Source organism: Ursus arctos, unplaced genomic scaffold (assembly GCF_023065955.2).
Source record: "Ursus arctos isolate Adak ecotype North America unplaced genomic scaffold, UrsArc2.0 scaffold_19, whole genome shotgun sequence".
NCBI classification, from domain to species: Eukaryota; Metazoa; Chordata; class Mammalia; order Carnivora; family Ursidae; genus Ursus; species Ursus arctos.
Window position 1 is genome coordinate 24,416,163 of NW_026622863.1, and position 15,446 is coordinate 24,431,608.

General features: G+C 39.6%; 1 protein-coding gene and 1 pseudogene across 4 annotated transcripts in view; one reads left to right on the forward strand and one right to left on the reverse strand.

Annotated features, from left to right (window-relative positions):
* WWP2 (WW domain containing E3 ubiquitin protein ligase 2) overlaps nt 1–15,446 on the forward strand; it is a 142,510-nt gene that overhangs the window by 29,451 nt on the left and 97,613 nt on the right. For all 4 annotated transcript variants that reach the window (XM_026495129.4, XM_044382470.3, XM_048223763.2 and 1 more), the window contains exons 3-4: nt 1,381–1,528; nt 1,879–2,000. In XM_026495129.4, the coding sequence (XP_026350914.1) occupies nt 1,381–1,528; nt 1,879–2,000 (270 nt within the window). The remainder of the gene's footprint in view (nt 1–1,380; nt 1,529–1,878; nt 2,001–15,446) is intronic.
* On the reverse strand, nt 14,128–14,855 carry LOC125283290 (60S ribosomal protein L22-like; annotated as a pseudogene).

Genomic DNA, 15,446 nt, shown 5'->3' on the forward strand with positions numbered 1-15,446 from the left:
TTCCCACCACCACAACCTATTTCTCCTGGTACCGTCCCCTATTGCTTCTGAATCTTAGCCACAACTTTTGCTGCTGTTGTTCTTTGGCATGCTCTCTACTGTTCTTTTGGGTCAGGAAAAGGCAGGTATTGCTAAAAGAATCCGGAGGTAGGTTTGTCCTTTGTCAAGTTGTGGACCCTTATAGGATTCTCACCTCTCAGAAGGGTCTGGGAGGGAGAGGTTTACTAAACCTGTCAGAGAGGAGCTCGGGGTTGCCTCATGGTTAAGAAATGCATCATATGCTCTGATCTGGGGCATGGGATGGAGGACATCTTAGGTGTGTTCCATCCCAGTGACCTGGAGTTTCCACCATGGCTAATACATGCTCTAAGAGATGCTTGCATACCTGTTCAGCTTGGCTTGCTGGTGCCAAATAAACATCAGAAATGCTGCCACATGAAGGATACAAATAGAACAGGAAATGCAGATGGCTAACAAGCACATGGAAAACATTCACCCTCACTAGTAATTGAGGAACAGCAATAGTACAAATAAGCAAAATCTGGTAATGACATACAGTGTGGTGAGGAGTCAGGTTGCCTGGGTGCACATCCTGGTTTGAAGCTCCCTAGCTCTGTCACCTGGGGCAATGACTTAACTTCCCCAAGCCTGCTTCCTCTTGGGTGACGTGGGGGTGATGATACATTCCCTGCCTTATGGGTTTAAGGATTCATTGAGATGATGTGTGCATAGCCTAGTGTCTGTCATAAGTGCTCATTAAATCTTATCTAATTTATATGATCTTTTTTGTACCTCTCTGATTTGCAAATAGTGAAAAAACATAATACTCAGTGTGATGGTGGTGAAATGGATATATTGACATCTACATGGGTTTATCCTTTTTGCAAAGGAATTAAGAAGAATTTGAAGAAAAACTATTCATACCATTTGGAGGAATACTGAGAAATGCATGCAAATATATACATTCATGATGATTTTCCCAGAGTGAAAAATTGGAAGTAATCTATTAAGCACTGAAAGAATAGTTAACTAAATTATGGCATGTCTATGCAATTGGCTCATATTGCAGCCATTTAGAATTGATTTTGGAGGGAGAAGAATTCTTAAAGAATTGGGGGCATAATAGATGAGTCTGGAAAGTCTGGATTTGCCAACATCTTAATGATAATTATCCCAGTATTTTCAGGTTAGGAGTGCTTTTTTTCTTATGTTTCGTATTTTAAAAATATCCTCACATTTTTTAAAAAATCATTTTTTTAGGATAAGAAAAAATCCAAAACATTTTTTTTTAAAGAAACAAAAAGAATGAGAACATCTGCCACAGGGGGGCAGCTGGGAGCACTCTGACTCATCTTTGACTTTTCTTTCTTTCCTGTCCAGTGGTGTCAGCAAAGCCCAAGGTGCATAATCGTCAACCTCGAATTAACTCATTTGTGGAGGTGGCAGTGGATGGACTCCCCAGTGAGACCAAGAAGACGGGGAAGCGAATTGGCAGCTCCGAGCTTCTCTGGAATGAGATAATCATTTTGTAAGAGAAAGTCCCTTCTCTTTGCAGTAACGTGAGGGAAAGAGAGAAGGTGCTCCAAGGGGGTTGTGGGAGATCCAACTTTCCTGTGACACCTCTCACTCCTCTGCCTTTGGTACCCAAGGCACCTCTCCCCAGGTGTTTCTACATCATTGAGCTCACAGAGCGTTCATTATTAGCTAGATGGGCACAGGATCAGCTTTGTGGGGGAAAGAGTACACATGTGAGAGTCTTTCTGTTTGAGGTTTCCCCCCCTCCCTCCAAGATGTCAGCTGTAAGTTTATCTGTTTTCTTCTAAGTTGTAGGAGTGACCAATATGCTCGGATGTGATGAATTAAGTTTTTGTTTTCCAGGAATGTCACGGCCCAGAGTCATTTAGATTTGAAGGTCTGGAGCTGCCATACTTTGAGAAATGAACTGCTAGGCACTGCCTCTGTCAACCTCTCCAATGTGCTGAAGAACAATGGGGGCAAAAGTACGTATGATGAAGGGGTGGCTGACGTGATTCACTTGTGGGGGTGGGGAGAAGAATTCGAAGGCTTGGATTTCTCTCACACACCACAGATAGACCTGGTGATGCAGTTTCCTCCAGGACCAGGGTCTGCAGTGACTGTTCCCTGTGGATCCCGTTGTGGAGTTTTAGGAAGGCGAGAGCTCCTCTCTGCCTCTACTGAAGGATTCAGCCTCCTTTGTCCCCGGGCTCTCCTGGTGGGATGCAGTGATGTGTCCCCTTGATCCTTTCTGGAGGTTGAATGCTCTCCCTCTGCTCCTCTTTTCCCAATCTGGGAGACATGTGACATGTTGAATCAAACTGCCTCCAGCCTAAATCATTGCTCGCCTAGTCTGAGTCCTTGAGCAGAACAAAGAAGCTGCGTGTATTTATGTGTTCGTGTGTGTGAGTGGGGGGGGGTGGTGTTACAAATAGTGCCTTGTGCTTAGTAGGCACTCAGTAAATGTTTACTGAATGTTGGAATGTGATGGAAGCTCTGTTTTAATTCTTCAGGGTGCCTCTGCTGCATGGAAATCTAAATCCTAACGTCTATTTATTGCTGCTTGTGGTCAGTGGCATAACCCATTGCTGTGGTTTCTGGACCCTCCCTCATAAAGCCTCTATTGAGAGCAGTACCATGTGTGGTGAGGGAATGCCACGGAAAGAAAGGCTCCTTTTTCTCTTGATGTCTGCTGTCTAGAAAATATTTTCTGAAAGTAGATTTAGCTTAAGAGAGATGTGGGGGTGGGAAGTGTTGAGTCCCTGGGAGAGCCCTGCGTTGACTCAAGAGTCTTTTCTTTCAGAGCCTGTCGCTTCTGACAGGCCACTCAAGTGGTGTTGGAGGCTCCTCTGGTCTTTCCCTTTCTGCTGGGCACACACAGATGTGGTGAACCCACTCCAGCTTCAGGAATTGGCCTCTCTCTTAATTCTGCAAGGAATTCCCTGATGGTTTATCTTCTGAGTTGGTCTTTGTTTTCCCAAACTCTAGCATGCCTTTTATAATTTGATTATCAAGGAGGATTACATTTATTAGGTCATTTGGAAATATACTTGTGGACATTTTCATATTAGGATCAGCCACCAATATGACTGTTCTTTTTTTTTTTTCCTTCTTCATTTGCTCTGTCAACATACTTTTGCTTTTGATTATAAAAGTTCTTGTAGAAAAACTGGAAATTACACAAAGCACACAGACACACAAAGAAAATAAAATTCTCCTGTAAGCCACAGTACTTAGCGATAATTACTAACATTTTGATATATATTTTTCGGAGCCTTTTTTTTCCTGTGTGCAAATATAAATATTTAAGACATCAATGAAACAAAATTGAAACCATACGTAAACATATTACATTGCAATGTGCCTTTTTCTCGTTAAAATGTATTAATATATCTTTTTTTTTTTTAAGTCATCTCTACATGGGGATTTTGGGGCTCAATATATCTTTATTTACATATTTATTTCTAATTGTGATATAATGCACTTAGCATAAAATTTACCATCTTAGCCATTTTTAAATATACAATATAATGGCAATTAAGTACGTACACATTATGCAGCTGTCACTACCATCCGTCTCCAGAATTTCAAACTCAAACTCTGTTCCCATCCAAAACTCATTCACTCTCTTCCCTCCACCCCCCACCATTCTACTTTCTGTCTCTATATATCTGAGTAGGTACCTCGTGTAGGTACATATAGTATTTGCCCTTTAAAAAAAAAAGTTTTATTGTTTATTTAGAGAGCAAGTGGGAGGGGGGCAAAGGGAGAGGGAGAGACAATCTTAAGCAGACTCCATGCTGAGTGTGGAGCCTGACATGGGGCTTGATCTCACACCCCTGAGATCACAGCCTGAGCTGAAACCAAGAGTTGGACACTTAACCGACTGTGCCAACCAGGCACCCCCCTCGATATATTGAAATAGCCGTAATTATTCTTCCAAAGTGTAGTTTTTGATGACTGCCTGGTAGTAGTCTTTCAGGTGGTTGTGTGACGGACACTGGGGTTGTTTTCAGTATTTTAATAGTCACAAATAATGCTATGGTAAACTTATATGTTTATAAATCTTTGTGCCCATTTTGATAATTGTGATAAATTATTGAAGTTGGGTTTGCTGGGTTTAAGAATTTTTCACATATTTGTGACATTGGACACATATTGCAAGATTACTCTCCAGAAAAGTTCTGCCAGTTTACCCTTGCATCAGCAGTGGTCAAGACTGCTGGTTTCTCTTGCATGTTAGCCTTTATTGGATTTATTTGTAAAACAAAAGAAAACAAAACAAAACTTTTTGGGGCGCCTGAGTGGCACAGCGGTTAAGCGTCTGCCTTTGGCTCAGGGCGTGATCCCGGCGTTACGGGATCGAGCCCCACATCAGGCTCCTCCACTATGAGCCTGCTTCTTCCTCTCCCACTCCCCCTGCTTGTGTTCCCTCTCTCGCTGGCTGTCTCTATCTCTGTTGAATAAATAAATAACATCTTCAAAAAAAAAACAAAACTTTTTTTTTTTTGCCTATTTGATAATTAATAGTATGCCAGATTTGCTTCATCTAATTTTTTTTTTTTTGGTTGTAGTATTTCAAAGTAAATTATAGGTGTTTCAGTATTATATTTTAGATTCTTCAATGTGTGTCTTATAAAAAAAAGGATTTAAATAAAAAACCTTAATTTTGTTACATAAATTAACCCATTTATTATAGGCTAGTAATGTTTCAGATGGTGGAGATTCTACTGGTCTCTCAAGTCCTTTAGGTTCTGATGGCCGCTGACTTTACTGTAGGTCTGAGCCCCACCAGCCACTGTTTTCACGCAGGAACCACAATGCCAGATCCCTATAGCTCGTCTTTTCATCTTGGTTGTACCACAGAAAGGGCAAGTATGCTTGGCATGCTGGCTTATTTCAGTCTTTTTCACCATTTTCCTGTGAGAGACACCATAATGGGTCTTATATGTACCAATGATTCTGACCTTCTTGGTGCGTCTAGCCATGTCACCAAAGACTAGGTCTGAGCTCAAAGAGGAAGCAAAAAGGATATTTTCTTATATAATTACTATACCATTATCACACCTAGCAATATTAACATGAATTCCTTATTATCACCTAATATCCAGTTCCTATTCAATTTCACCATTGTCTCAAAGTGTTGTTTTCAAGTTGGTTTGCTTGGACCTGAATTCAGACAAGGTCTACTCATTGAATTTGGTCGTTATGTCTCTGAAGTTACCCCAGCTCCACTCTGCCTTTTGATGCTATGATTTATTGAAGGAGATTGAATGTTTTTAGAGTATGTTTATTGCCTTATTAATGTTCTTTGCTCATTTTTATATCAAAGTGGGCGTTTTTCTCTTTTAGTTTTGAAAGAGTTCTTTATATGTTAAGGACATTTCCCTGTGTCTTGTAATTTGTATTTTTCCAGTTTTTCATTTGCATTTTAATTTTGTAGGTTTTTTTTTTCTATTTTTCAAGCAGATGTTTTAAACTTGCAGTTGACTGTCACTCTTTGTATTTGTAGCCTTTTCCTTTATAGAAAGGCTTTCTCAATCCTGAGTTCAGGTAAACAGTCACCTCTAGTTTTTCCTAGTACATTGTGATTTTATTTTTTCACGTTAATTTTTTTAAGATTATCTATCTATCTATCTATCTATCTATCTATCTATCTATCTGAAAGAGAGAGAGAGTGTGTGCAAGAGAGTGAGCCCAAGCAGGGGGAAGGAGCAGAGGGAGAGGGAGAAGTAGGCTCCCTGCAGAGCAGGGACACCGACGCTGGGCTCGATCCCTCATGACCTGAGCCAAAGGCAGATGCTTAACCAACTGAGCCACCAAGGCACTCCGGCATTTAATTCCTTAAGTGAGCTTATTTTTGTGTATAGTGTGAGTAGGGATCTAATTTAATTTTTCTCTAGTAGTTCACTGGTTGCTTTAGCATTACTCACTGATTAATCCATCTGTAATTATCTGTGATCATCATTCCTGATGAGTTGTTACCTTCAGCCTATATTAGAAAAAAAACATATATATATAGAGATATATATATATATCTCTCTATATATATATATCACACACACGCACACACACACACACACACACACACACACGTATACTTGGGCCTCTGTGGGGAAATTTCCATTTCATCTGTTGTTTTATTAGACTTTTAAATCACTGTGTCTTAGCTGTTGTAACATTACCGTGTTTAAATATCTGACTGAGCTTCTTTGCTTTTCAAAATCTTCCTCTTTTCTTTGCATATATGACTACACCACCTGAACTTTAAATTATTTTCTCAGGTTCTTCTCCTCTTCCTCCTCTCTTGCCCCCAGTTCACTTAAGATTTTATGGAAATTCTATCCTATGTAAGTTCCTTTATGGAGGATGTCTATACTAATTCTTCCTACCTGGGAACATGGAGTATCTCTAAATTCACTCAAATCATTTTGAAGTTATCTTTAGATAGACTCTCTTAAATTGTAAAAATATTTTTAATGTTATTTTTAGTGGGATTTTTTCCTGTTAGTTCTCCTAATTTAGTGTTGTTGGTATACAACTGTTAGTTTCTGCATTTTTTTTTTTTTTTAATAATCAGTTGGTTGTTGAGTTCTTAGTTTACGTTTTCAAGATTCTTTTGGGTTTTCTTGGTAGACATGTATGTGGTTTCCAAGATTGATAATTTCGCTCATATTAGGAGATAATTACACTTCTTTTCCTTGTTAGCTGCTTTGCATACACCTTCCTGTTTTAGTGGTGATGGAGTGGGTATCCCACCCTGTCTGGTAACCATGCTCCAAATGACTCTTTGCTGGGTGTAAATTGGGTGTTAGTAACCTCTTCTTTTCCTCCCCTGCTTGGTTTATTAATCACTGTTTCTTTTTTTTTTAACAGGAAGGGTGTTGAATTTTTGTCAAATATCTTTTATGTAGCTATGGGGGTTGGAGTCTGGATGGTGCAGTTGGTTGAGCCTCGCACTCTTGGTGTCTGCTCAGGTTGTAATCTCAGGGCTGTGAGATAGGGTTCAGGGCTCTGGGCTCAGCGTGGAGTCCACTTCAGATTCTCTCTCCCTCTCCCTCACCCCCTCCCGCTCATGCTCTCTCTCTCTCTAAAATAAATAAATAAATCTTTTTTAAAAAAAAGGTAACTATTGGAATAATTAAATGATTTTTCTTCTTTCTATTTCTTATATTGGCTGCCTAAAAGTGACAATCTTTAAATTTCTAGAATATACTCAATTGCTCATGTTGGATTATTCCTTGAAAATTTTGTTGGAGTTGCTTGTTAATATTTTATTTGGGGTTTTTCCAATCTATATTCATAAGTGGCATTTGTCTGTAGTTTTGTACTATTTTTGTCAGCTTTGGAATCGAGGCTTAGCTAATTTTATAAAGTAAATTGAAGCTCTTTCCAACTTCGGGAACAGACTCTATAACATGGGAATTATCTGTTCCATGAGTGCAGGAAAGAGCTCACCCGTAAAACCAGCTGGGTCTGGCTGCTTTCTCTGAAATAATTCTTTGATGACTTTTTCAGTTTTTTACCCCATAATGATTGGTTTGTTCAGCTTTTCTGATTCATCTTGCATTGGTTTTGTTAATTCAAATTTTCTGAGAAAAATTGTTTCATGAGATTTTTCAAATTTATTAGTATAAAGATTTTAAATTGTATTCTCATTTAAAAAATGTTCTTAATTTTTCCCACTTAAAATTTTTGGTATTTGTTCCCAATTTTTTTCTTGACTAGTGTAAGCATTTTTTTTTTTTTTAACTTTTGCTCTTTATTTTTCACAAGACTACTTGGATTTATCAATTATACCATATTTTCTAGTATTTCCATTTTTAACTTTAACTTTTTCAACTATTTGCCCTAGATCTGTTTTTTTTTTAATCCAGTCAGTTAGTTGGTCATTTATAGCTTTTTGAGTTGAAAGCTTATAGTGCATTTATTTTTGTCTTATTTAATGATGAAAACATTCATGCTTTAAACTTGGCTTTGATTTGTTTTCCCGTGGGTATTCACATTTTTTTCTTTCAAAGAAAAGTGCACAAACCTTAAGTGATATAGTTCAATGAATGTTTACATATGTTCACATCAGTGTAATCACTACTCAGATCAAGATACAGAACATTTCTAGGCTCCCAGAAGATTCCCACATCCCTGTTAGTCAATATCCCTCTGCCCACCCTGAGATAACCACTATTCTGACTTCGATCACTATTGGTTAGTTTTGCCTATTCTTGAATTTTTATCAGTGAAATCATACAGTACATTTTCTTGTCCTGGCTCATCATTGTATCTGTGAGAGTCTCCCATGCTTTTGCATGTAATACTGATTTATTTTTTATAGTGCTGAAGATTCCTATAATAGGACTATACCACAGTTTATTGTTTAATCTCCTGTTGGTGGACATTGGGGCTGTTTTCCAGTTTGGGGCCGTCATGAGCAAAGTTGCTGTGCAATTACAAAATACTTGTATTTTGGAAGACATATACATATATTTCTATTGAGTATACACACACACACATACATATATATATATGTATATATATATATCTAGGGCCCTTAGTTCACAGAGTGGATGTATGTTTAGCTTCGGTAGATCCTGTCCAACAGTCTTCTAGTGGCAAATCCATACCTGTTGCTGTGTTCTGCTCCTTGTTTGTAATTGCTGTTGCGGTTTTTCTCTTTGAGCCCGGAGTGATTCAGAAGGATGTTTTCTCTGTTTCCCAGGGCTTGTGTTGTGTGTGACAGTCGCTGCAGCTCCTTCCGCTCTGGCCAGCACCAGACTTAGCATTTTGAGTGCGTCGCTGGGTGGAGGAGTGAGGCATATCAGATCCAAATCTGATGGAAAATGTGGGTTGTAGTAGGGCATTGGGCTGTTTTTCCGTAGAAAAAGAAATCTAGGATGACAATGGCATAGACAAGATACATAACATTCGAGCCGTGTTTTGGAAAACCTTCTATTTAGAGCAAGGCTGTTTCTGGTGGTTACAGATCTTTTGCATAGAAAAGTGGTTAAGAACATGTAGATTCCAGAGTCTGACTACCTGGGTTTGAATGCTGATTCCACCAGCTTTGTGATGTCGGACAAATCAGCGCACTTCCCCGTGCTTCTCTTTCCTGATCTGTAAAATGTTATTTGGAGATTAAATAAGCTAAAATTAGTGCCTGACACATGTGAGTACAACACAAGTAGTAGCAGTGGTAGCATTAATGGTGATTCTGCCTTCTTGATTCTTTCCTTCCCAAAACTATAGAGTTTCAAATCCTCGAGATGGTGGCAGAGACCCTGTTTCTGGATGTAGGACCTCCTTGCCTAAATGGGAGGCAGCCCCGAGGTGGTTCCAAGGGAGAGTTCTAAGCCCGTACAAATGCAAAGTCTTGCAGGGTGCGGAGTGGAGAGGCTGTCATTAACATGAGCTATTTCAGCTCCAGGGTCTTGGCACCTGCATTCCTTGGGGAGCTGCTAAGCTGGGAATGTGTCCAGAGTGGTGTGTTAAGTATGAATATGGTTACGTAGGCTAGTAGGTCACAGCATGTTAGGTGACTCCTTTCACTCTGTCCTGGTCTTCCCGAAACAGCTTTTCCTGGGAAAAGGCCCAAGGGGTAGCGCCCGTCCTGCTTGGTGTTTTTCTGCGCCACGCAACACAATTCCTTCCTTCATTCGCTGCCTTGTTGTCTCCTGGGTGGACTTGAAAGTTGACTGGAAAACTCAGCTGGTGTGTTATGCCTCCCTCTGGCAGAAGGATGCGATGGTGGAGAGCTTTGCTCGAGTCCTGCAGTGGCGTGAGGATCAGCCTTGGCCGACTTTCTGCAGGGGCATTGACCTGGCTGTGGCTGGAAGAAGTACTTGACTCGAAGGACTGGTTTGGCTCTTAAGGATGGTTCTAGTCTTCTCTGTATGGAAGCCAGATGTTGGGGTTGAATATTAATTTTTAAAAACCTTTTTATTAGGGGCGTTTTCAAGCAGAATGCACATCACCCAGCTTCGGTAGTTATTAGCATATGTTTCATCTGTATCCGCCCACTGGATGATCTTGATTTCTTTCTAAATTGGTAGCAGGGAGGATGTAAGACTTGATTGATTTTCTCTTGTAGTTCCCTGCTCCTGCAGCTGTGGCCTCATTAACACTGCAGATCTTGGCATTCCCAGATTGTCCTCCTTGCTAGGAGGGAGACATATCTTGAAGTAGATTTAAAAAAAAAAATTCCCTATTTTAAAATAATTTCAAATTCAGAGACAAGTTACAAGGATGGAACAAGGAATTCCCCTATACCCTGCACCCAACTGTTAATATTTTGATACATTTGCTTTGATATTGTCTCCGTCTATACATACAATTATAATCATTTTCTGATTCATTATAAGTTACCAACTTTGTGCTTATTTTTCAAATGCTCAATACATGTTATTTATTATTTTGCCACACTATTATATTGCTATTATTATATTCCATGCATATATCATTCTTTTTAAAAAATTTATTTTATTTGAATTCAATTAATTAACATATGGTATACTATTAGTTTCAGAGGTAGAGTTCAGTGATGCATCAGTTGCATAGAACACCCAGTGCTCATTACATCACATGTCCTTCTTAATGCCCATCACCCAGTTACCCCATCCCCCACCCCCCTCCCCTCCAGCAACCCTCAGTTTGTTTCCTATAGTTAAGAGTCTCTTATGGTTTGCCTTCCTCTTGGATTTCATCTTATTTTATTTTTCCCTCCCCTCCCCTATGATCCTCTGTTTTGTTTCTTAAATTCCATATATGAGTGAAATCATATGATAATTGTCTTTCTCTGATTGACCTATTTCACTTAGCATAATACCCTCTAGTTCCATCTGTGTCATTGCAAATGGTAAGATTTCTTTTTTTTTTTTTGGTGGCTGAGTAATATTCTTTTGTATGTATATACCACATCTTTCTTCATTCATCTGTCGATGGACATCTGGGCTCTTTCCATAGTTTGACTGTTGTGGACATTGCTGCTATAAACATTGGGGGAACCACGTACTTCTTTGTCCCTAGTACTTAAGTGTCTATTTTTTTATTTTATTTATTTTTTTTTAAATTTTATTTATTTTAAAGATTTTATTTATTTATGTGACAGAGAGACAGCCAGTGAGAGAAGGAACACAGCAGGCAAGTGAGAGAGGAAGAAGCAGGCTCCCAGCAGAGGAGCCTGATGTGGGACTCGATCCCAGAACGCCGGGATCACGCCCTGAGCCGAAGGCAGACGCTTTAACGACTGCGCTACCCAGGCGCCCCTTAAGTGTCTATTTTTTAAGAAGAAGGATGTTTTCTTACCTAACCACTGTACAATTAAATCAAGAAATATAACATTTTTACGGTATTGTTACCTAATTTATATTTTCTAATTGTGGCAAAAATGCACTTCAAGTGATTTTTCTGCATGATCCAGGCTCCCTGTGTGCAAAATTATGCATTGCATTTGGTTGTCATGTCTCCTTAAGTCTGGGATTAGTTCCTCAGCCTGTTTTTGTCTTTTATGACACTGTCATTGTTGAGGAGTTCAGGCCAGTCTTTTTGTAGAATCCTCTCAGTTTGGCTCTGTCTGATTTTCCTCAGGATTAGATTCAGGGTATGTATTTTTGGCATGATATTGTGTCCTTCGCAGTGCAGATTATCAGGAGGCACATGACTCAGTGTGTTTCACTGTTAATGATGTTAACTGTGATCATTTGGTTAAAGTGGTGTCTGCCAGGTTCTCCATGGTAAAATGACTGTTTTCTTTTTATAACTGAAAAGTAATTTATGGGTAGGTATAATACTTTGCGATTATGTAAATATTTGTCCCTTGTCACACCTTCACCTACTTGTTTGTCATTCATGAATGGTTTTTTCTGAATCAATTACTACTATGATCGTTGCAAAATTTTCCCCCAGTTTTCTTATTCCCTGTGCATTTATTAGTTGCTGTACTATTGCAAGGAAGAACATCTCCTTTTCTTTTAGGCATGTAGGTTTGCATCATCAGTCTCAACTCATGGATTCTTATTTCATTCAGTGGTTTATAATTTATTTCTCCCGTTATTTTGATGCTCACATTATCCCTGGGTTGGCCAGTGGGTGTCTCTTCAGACTTGCTCCTGTACCCTTGTGATATGTGCTCCATCATATATTATTTTCCAAATGTGTTCCAATGTAGATAGAATTTACTATATTATAAAGGTTGCATTGAAAATCAGAAAAGGTGAACAAATGGCATTAGGACCATCAACTAACCAAGTGCCTTTCCAGGTATGGTCCCCAGGCTAGCAACATGGGCATCACTTGGAAACATATTAGAAATGTAAATTTTGGGGTACCTGGGTGGCTCAGTTAGTTAAGCATTTACCTTCAGCCCATGTCATGATCCCAGGGCCCTGGATTGACCCCTGCGTCAGGCTCCTTCCTCAGCAGGGAAACTGCTTCTCCCTCTCCCTCTGCCTGTCCACCCGGCTCATGTTCTCTCTCTCAAATAAATAAATAAAATCTTAAAAAAAAATGTAAATTCTGAGTCTGCATCCCAAACCTGAAGAATCAGAAATTCTGGTGGTGGGGCCCAGCAATATCTCTTAACAGATTTTCCAGGGAATTCTGATGTACACTCAAGTCTAAGAACCACAAAACTAACTGCTTGGGAAAAAAATAAAGCTAGATACCTTCCCTATACTGATATTTGTGACAGTGTTCTTCCTTTCCTTTCCTTTCCTTTCCTTTCCTTTCCTTTCCTTTCCTTTCTTTTCTTTTCTTTTCTTTTCTTTTCTTTTCTTTTCTTTTCTTTTCTTTTCTTTTCTTTCGCACCTGGGTGGCTCGGTCAGTGAAGTATCTGCCTTTGGCTCAGGTCATGATCCTGTCAGGGTCCTGGGATTGAGTCCCCCCTCGGCTCCTTCCGCAGCAGGGAGCCTGCTTCTCCCTCTCCCTCTGCCACTCCCCCTGCTTGTGCAGGTCTCTTTCTCTCTCTCTCAAATAAATAAATAAATCTTTTAAAAAATGATTTTTAATTTTAAGTAATCTCTATACCCAGTGTGGGGCTTGAACTTAAAACCCCAAGATCAGGAGTCACATGCTGTACCAACTGAGCCAGCCAGGAGTCCCGTGACAGTTTTCTTTATTTAGTTTTTAAAATATTTAACCCTTTAATCAATCGAGAGTTTATTTTGATATATTATGTGAGATAGGGATCTAGTATTTTTTCCTAAGAGTTTTACACAGTCTCACTGTTTTCTTTGGAGGGAGTGTCAGCCTCAGGTTGGACATATCTCATCTCACTGCTCTTCTTCTTCAAAACTTTCTTTGGCTCTTGATTATTCATTTTTTTCTGACAGACTTCATACCTGTCAATACAGCTATCTAGCTCGCTCCCTGTGCACATGTATATACACAGATGTGTAAATATCTATTTCTGTGTCTACGTATTAAACACCATGAGATCATAATGAAACCTCCATTTCTAGTTCAGTCCCACAGGGTTCTTCCTAACTTTCTTCCCATATGAGAGCTCTGGCTCTCAGTATCATCCATGTATTTACTCATTACCTCTATTCTACAAGGCACACAAGGTGTTTTGAGAGTTGCTGTACCCACACCACTGTGAAAAGTGAAGTAGACTTTGAAAAGCCCCTTGCTTATGCTCTCTCCATTTTCTATGCCTGTCTCTTTTCTTTGCCCATGTGTGTCAAAAAAAAAAAAAAAAGAAAAGAAAAGAAAGCAAACAGCTCCCTATTTTTTAAAAAATCTTATAAGCAGAGGGTTGTTTTGGCACTTTCCATTTTGAGAACAGATAGGCCAGTCATGAGGGGTGCACCACCTCCATCACTCTTCTGTAAGGATGGAGTGTTCTGGTGGGTGGGCTCTGCATCTCAAGGAGGCATGCCTGACAGACAGTGCGTACATTTATTTTAAAGTAAACACAGTGCTGTTTTTCCAGTTTTTCAACTGAAAGATAAATAAAACTACTAATCCTTGGAACTTGAATCAGAGGGAGAAGAGAGAAAATGAAAAAGAAATTGCTCTACAGTTAAAAACAATTTTACATTTATTTTTAAAATTAATTTATTTTTTTGGTTCCCAAGTTTTATTCGAGAACTCATACAAAATATTCCAGGTAAATGAGGCTTAATCCTCCTCTTCCTTGTTTTCCTCGTCCTGGTTTATCTGGGAGTAACTAAGTTCATAACTCTTCGCTGTTAGCAGCTACGCGCAACCAATCACGTAAATTATTCTTTTTCAAATATTTTTTGGTGAGGTATCTCAAATACCTTTTGGAGAAATGCACTGTAGAAGTTACAGTAATCTTGCTGTCGCTCTTCCTTGCAGTGGTTACAACCCTTCCACTGGGATCCCAGCTTTGTCATTCACTTTGATTCTCTCTTAAAGAAACTGCTCAAAATTGGCAGCATCCATGCTTCCATCTCCTATGTATGTATGTGTGTATGTACATATGTACTGTCTACACCCAACATGGGGCTCATACAGCCCCGAGATCAAGGGTCGCTTACTCTTCCGACTGAGCCAGCCAGGTGCCCCCATGATTCCATCTTCTTTTTTTTTTTTTAAAGATTTTATTTATTTATTTGACAGAGAGATAGAGACACCCAGCGAGAGAGGGAACACAAGCAGGGGGAGTGGGAGAGGAAGAAGCAGGCTCCCAGCGGAGGAGCCTGATGTGGGGCTCGATCCCAGAACTCCAGGATCACGCCCTGAGCCGAAGGCAGACGCTTAATGACTGAGCCACCCAGGCGCCCCCCCATGATTCCATCTTCTATAGGGTGGGTGCCTTCAAGGGTGAACTAAAGAACTTGCTTCTTTTTTGTGCCCCCCCCCAGCTTTATCACAGGGGCCATGGCAGCAGCTGAAGCAGAAAGACAAAAACAATTTTACATTTAAATTTATAAAGTTGTTCACTACTTCTTAAACTTGAGGAGGAAGTGGCAAGGGACAAAGGGAAATGCAGTGTGTGACAGTCCTGCAAGCTGATAGGGAGATCTTACTTAGGACATAGCTACAAGCTCCAGTCAGTGTCTTGAATAGGCCTGATGGTAGAAATGGCCAAAGCAGTCCTGCATAGCCAATTATTTTTAAACCTGGTAAACAAACGAGACCTAGTTTTTTCAGTTTTGCGGAATGCTTACAGAAAATTTCTGAGAATTTTGTCTTGTTCCCCAAATTGAAAATATTATTATTTTTTTCTGATTATAAACATAATACATGCCTCTAAAACTGAAAATATTGTTGTTTTTCTTCTTAGGATTTTCATGCTTATTGGAAAAAAAAGATAAAAACCGTTCCTTTTTTTTTTTTTAAAGATTCTATTTGAGAGAGAGAAAGAGAGAGCATGAACGGGTTAGGGGGGAGGGCAGAGGGAGAGAGAGAAGCAGACTCCCCACTGAGCAAGGAGCCTGATGTGGGGCTCGATCCCAGGATCATGACCTGAG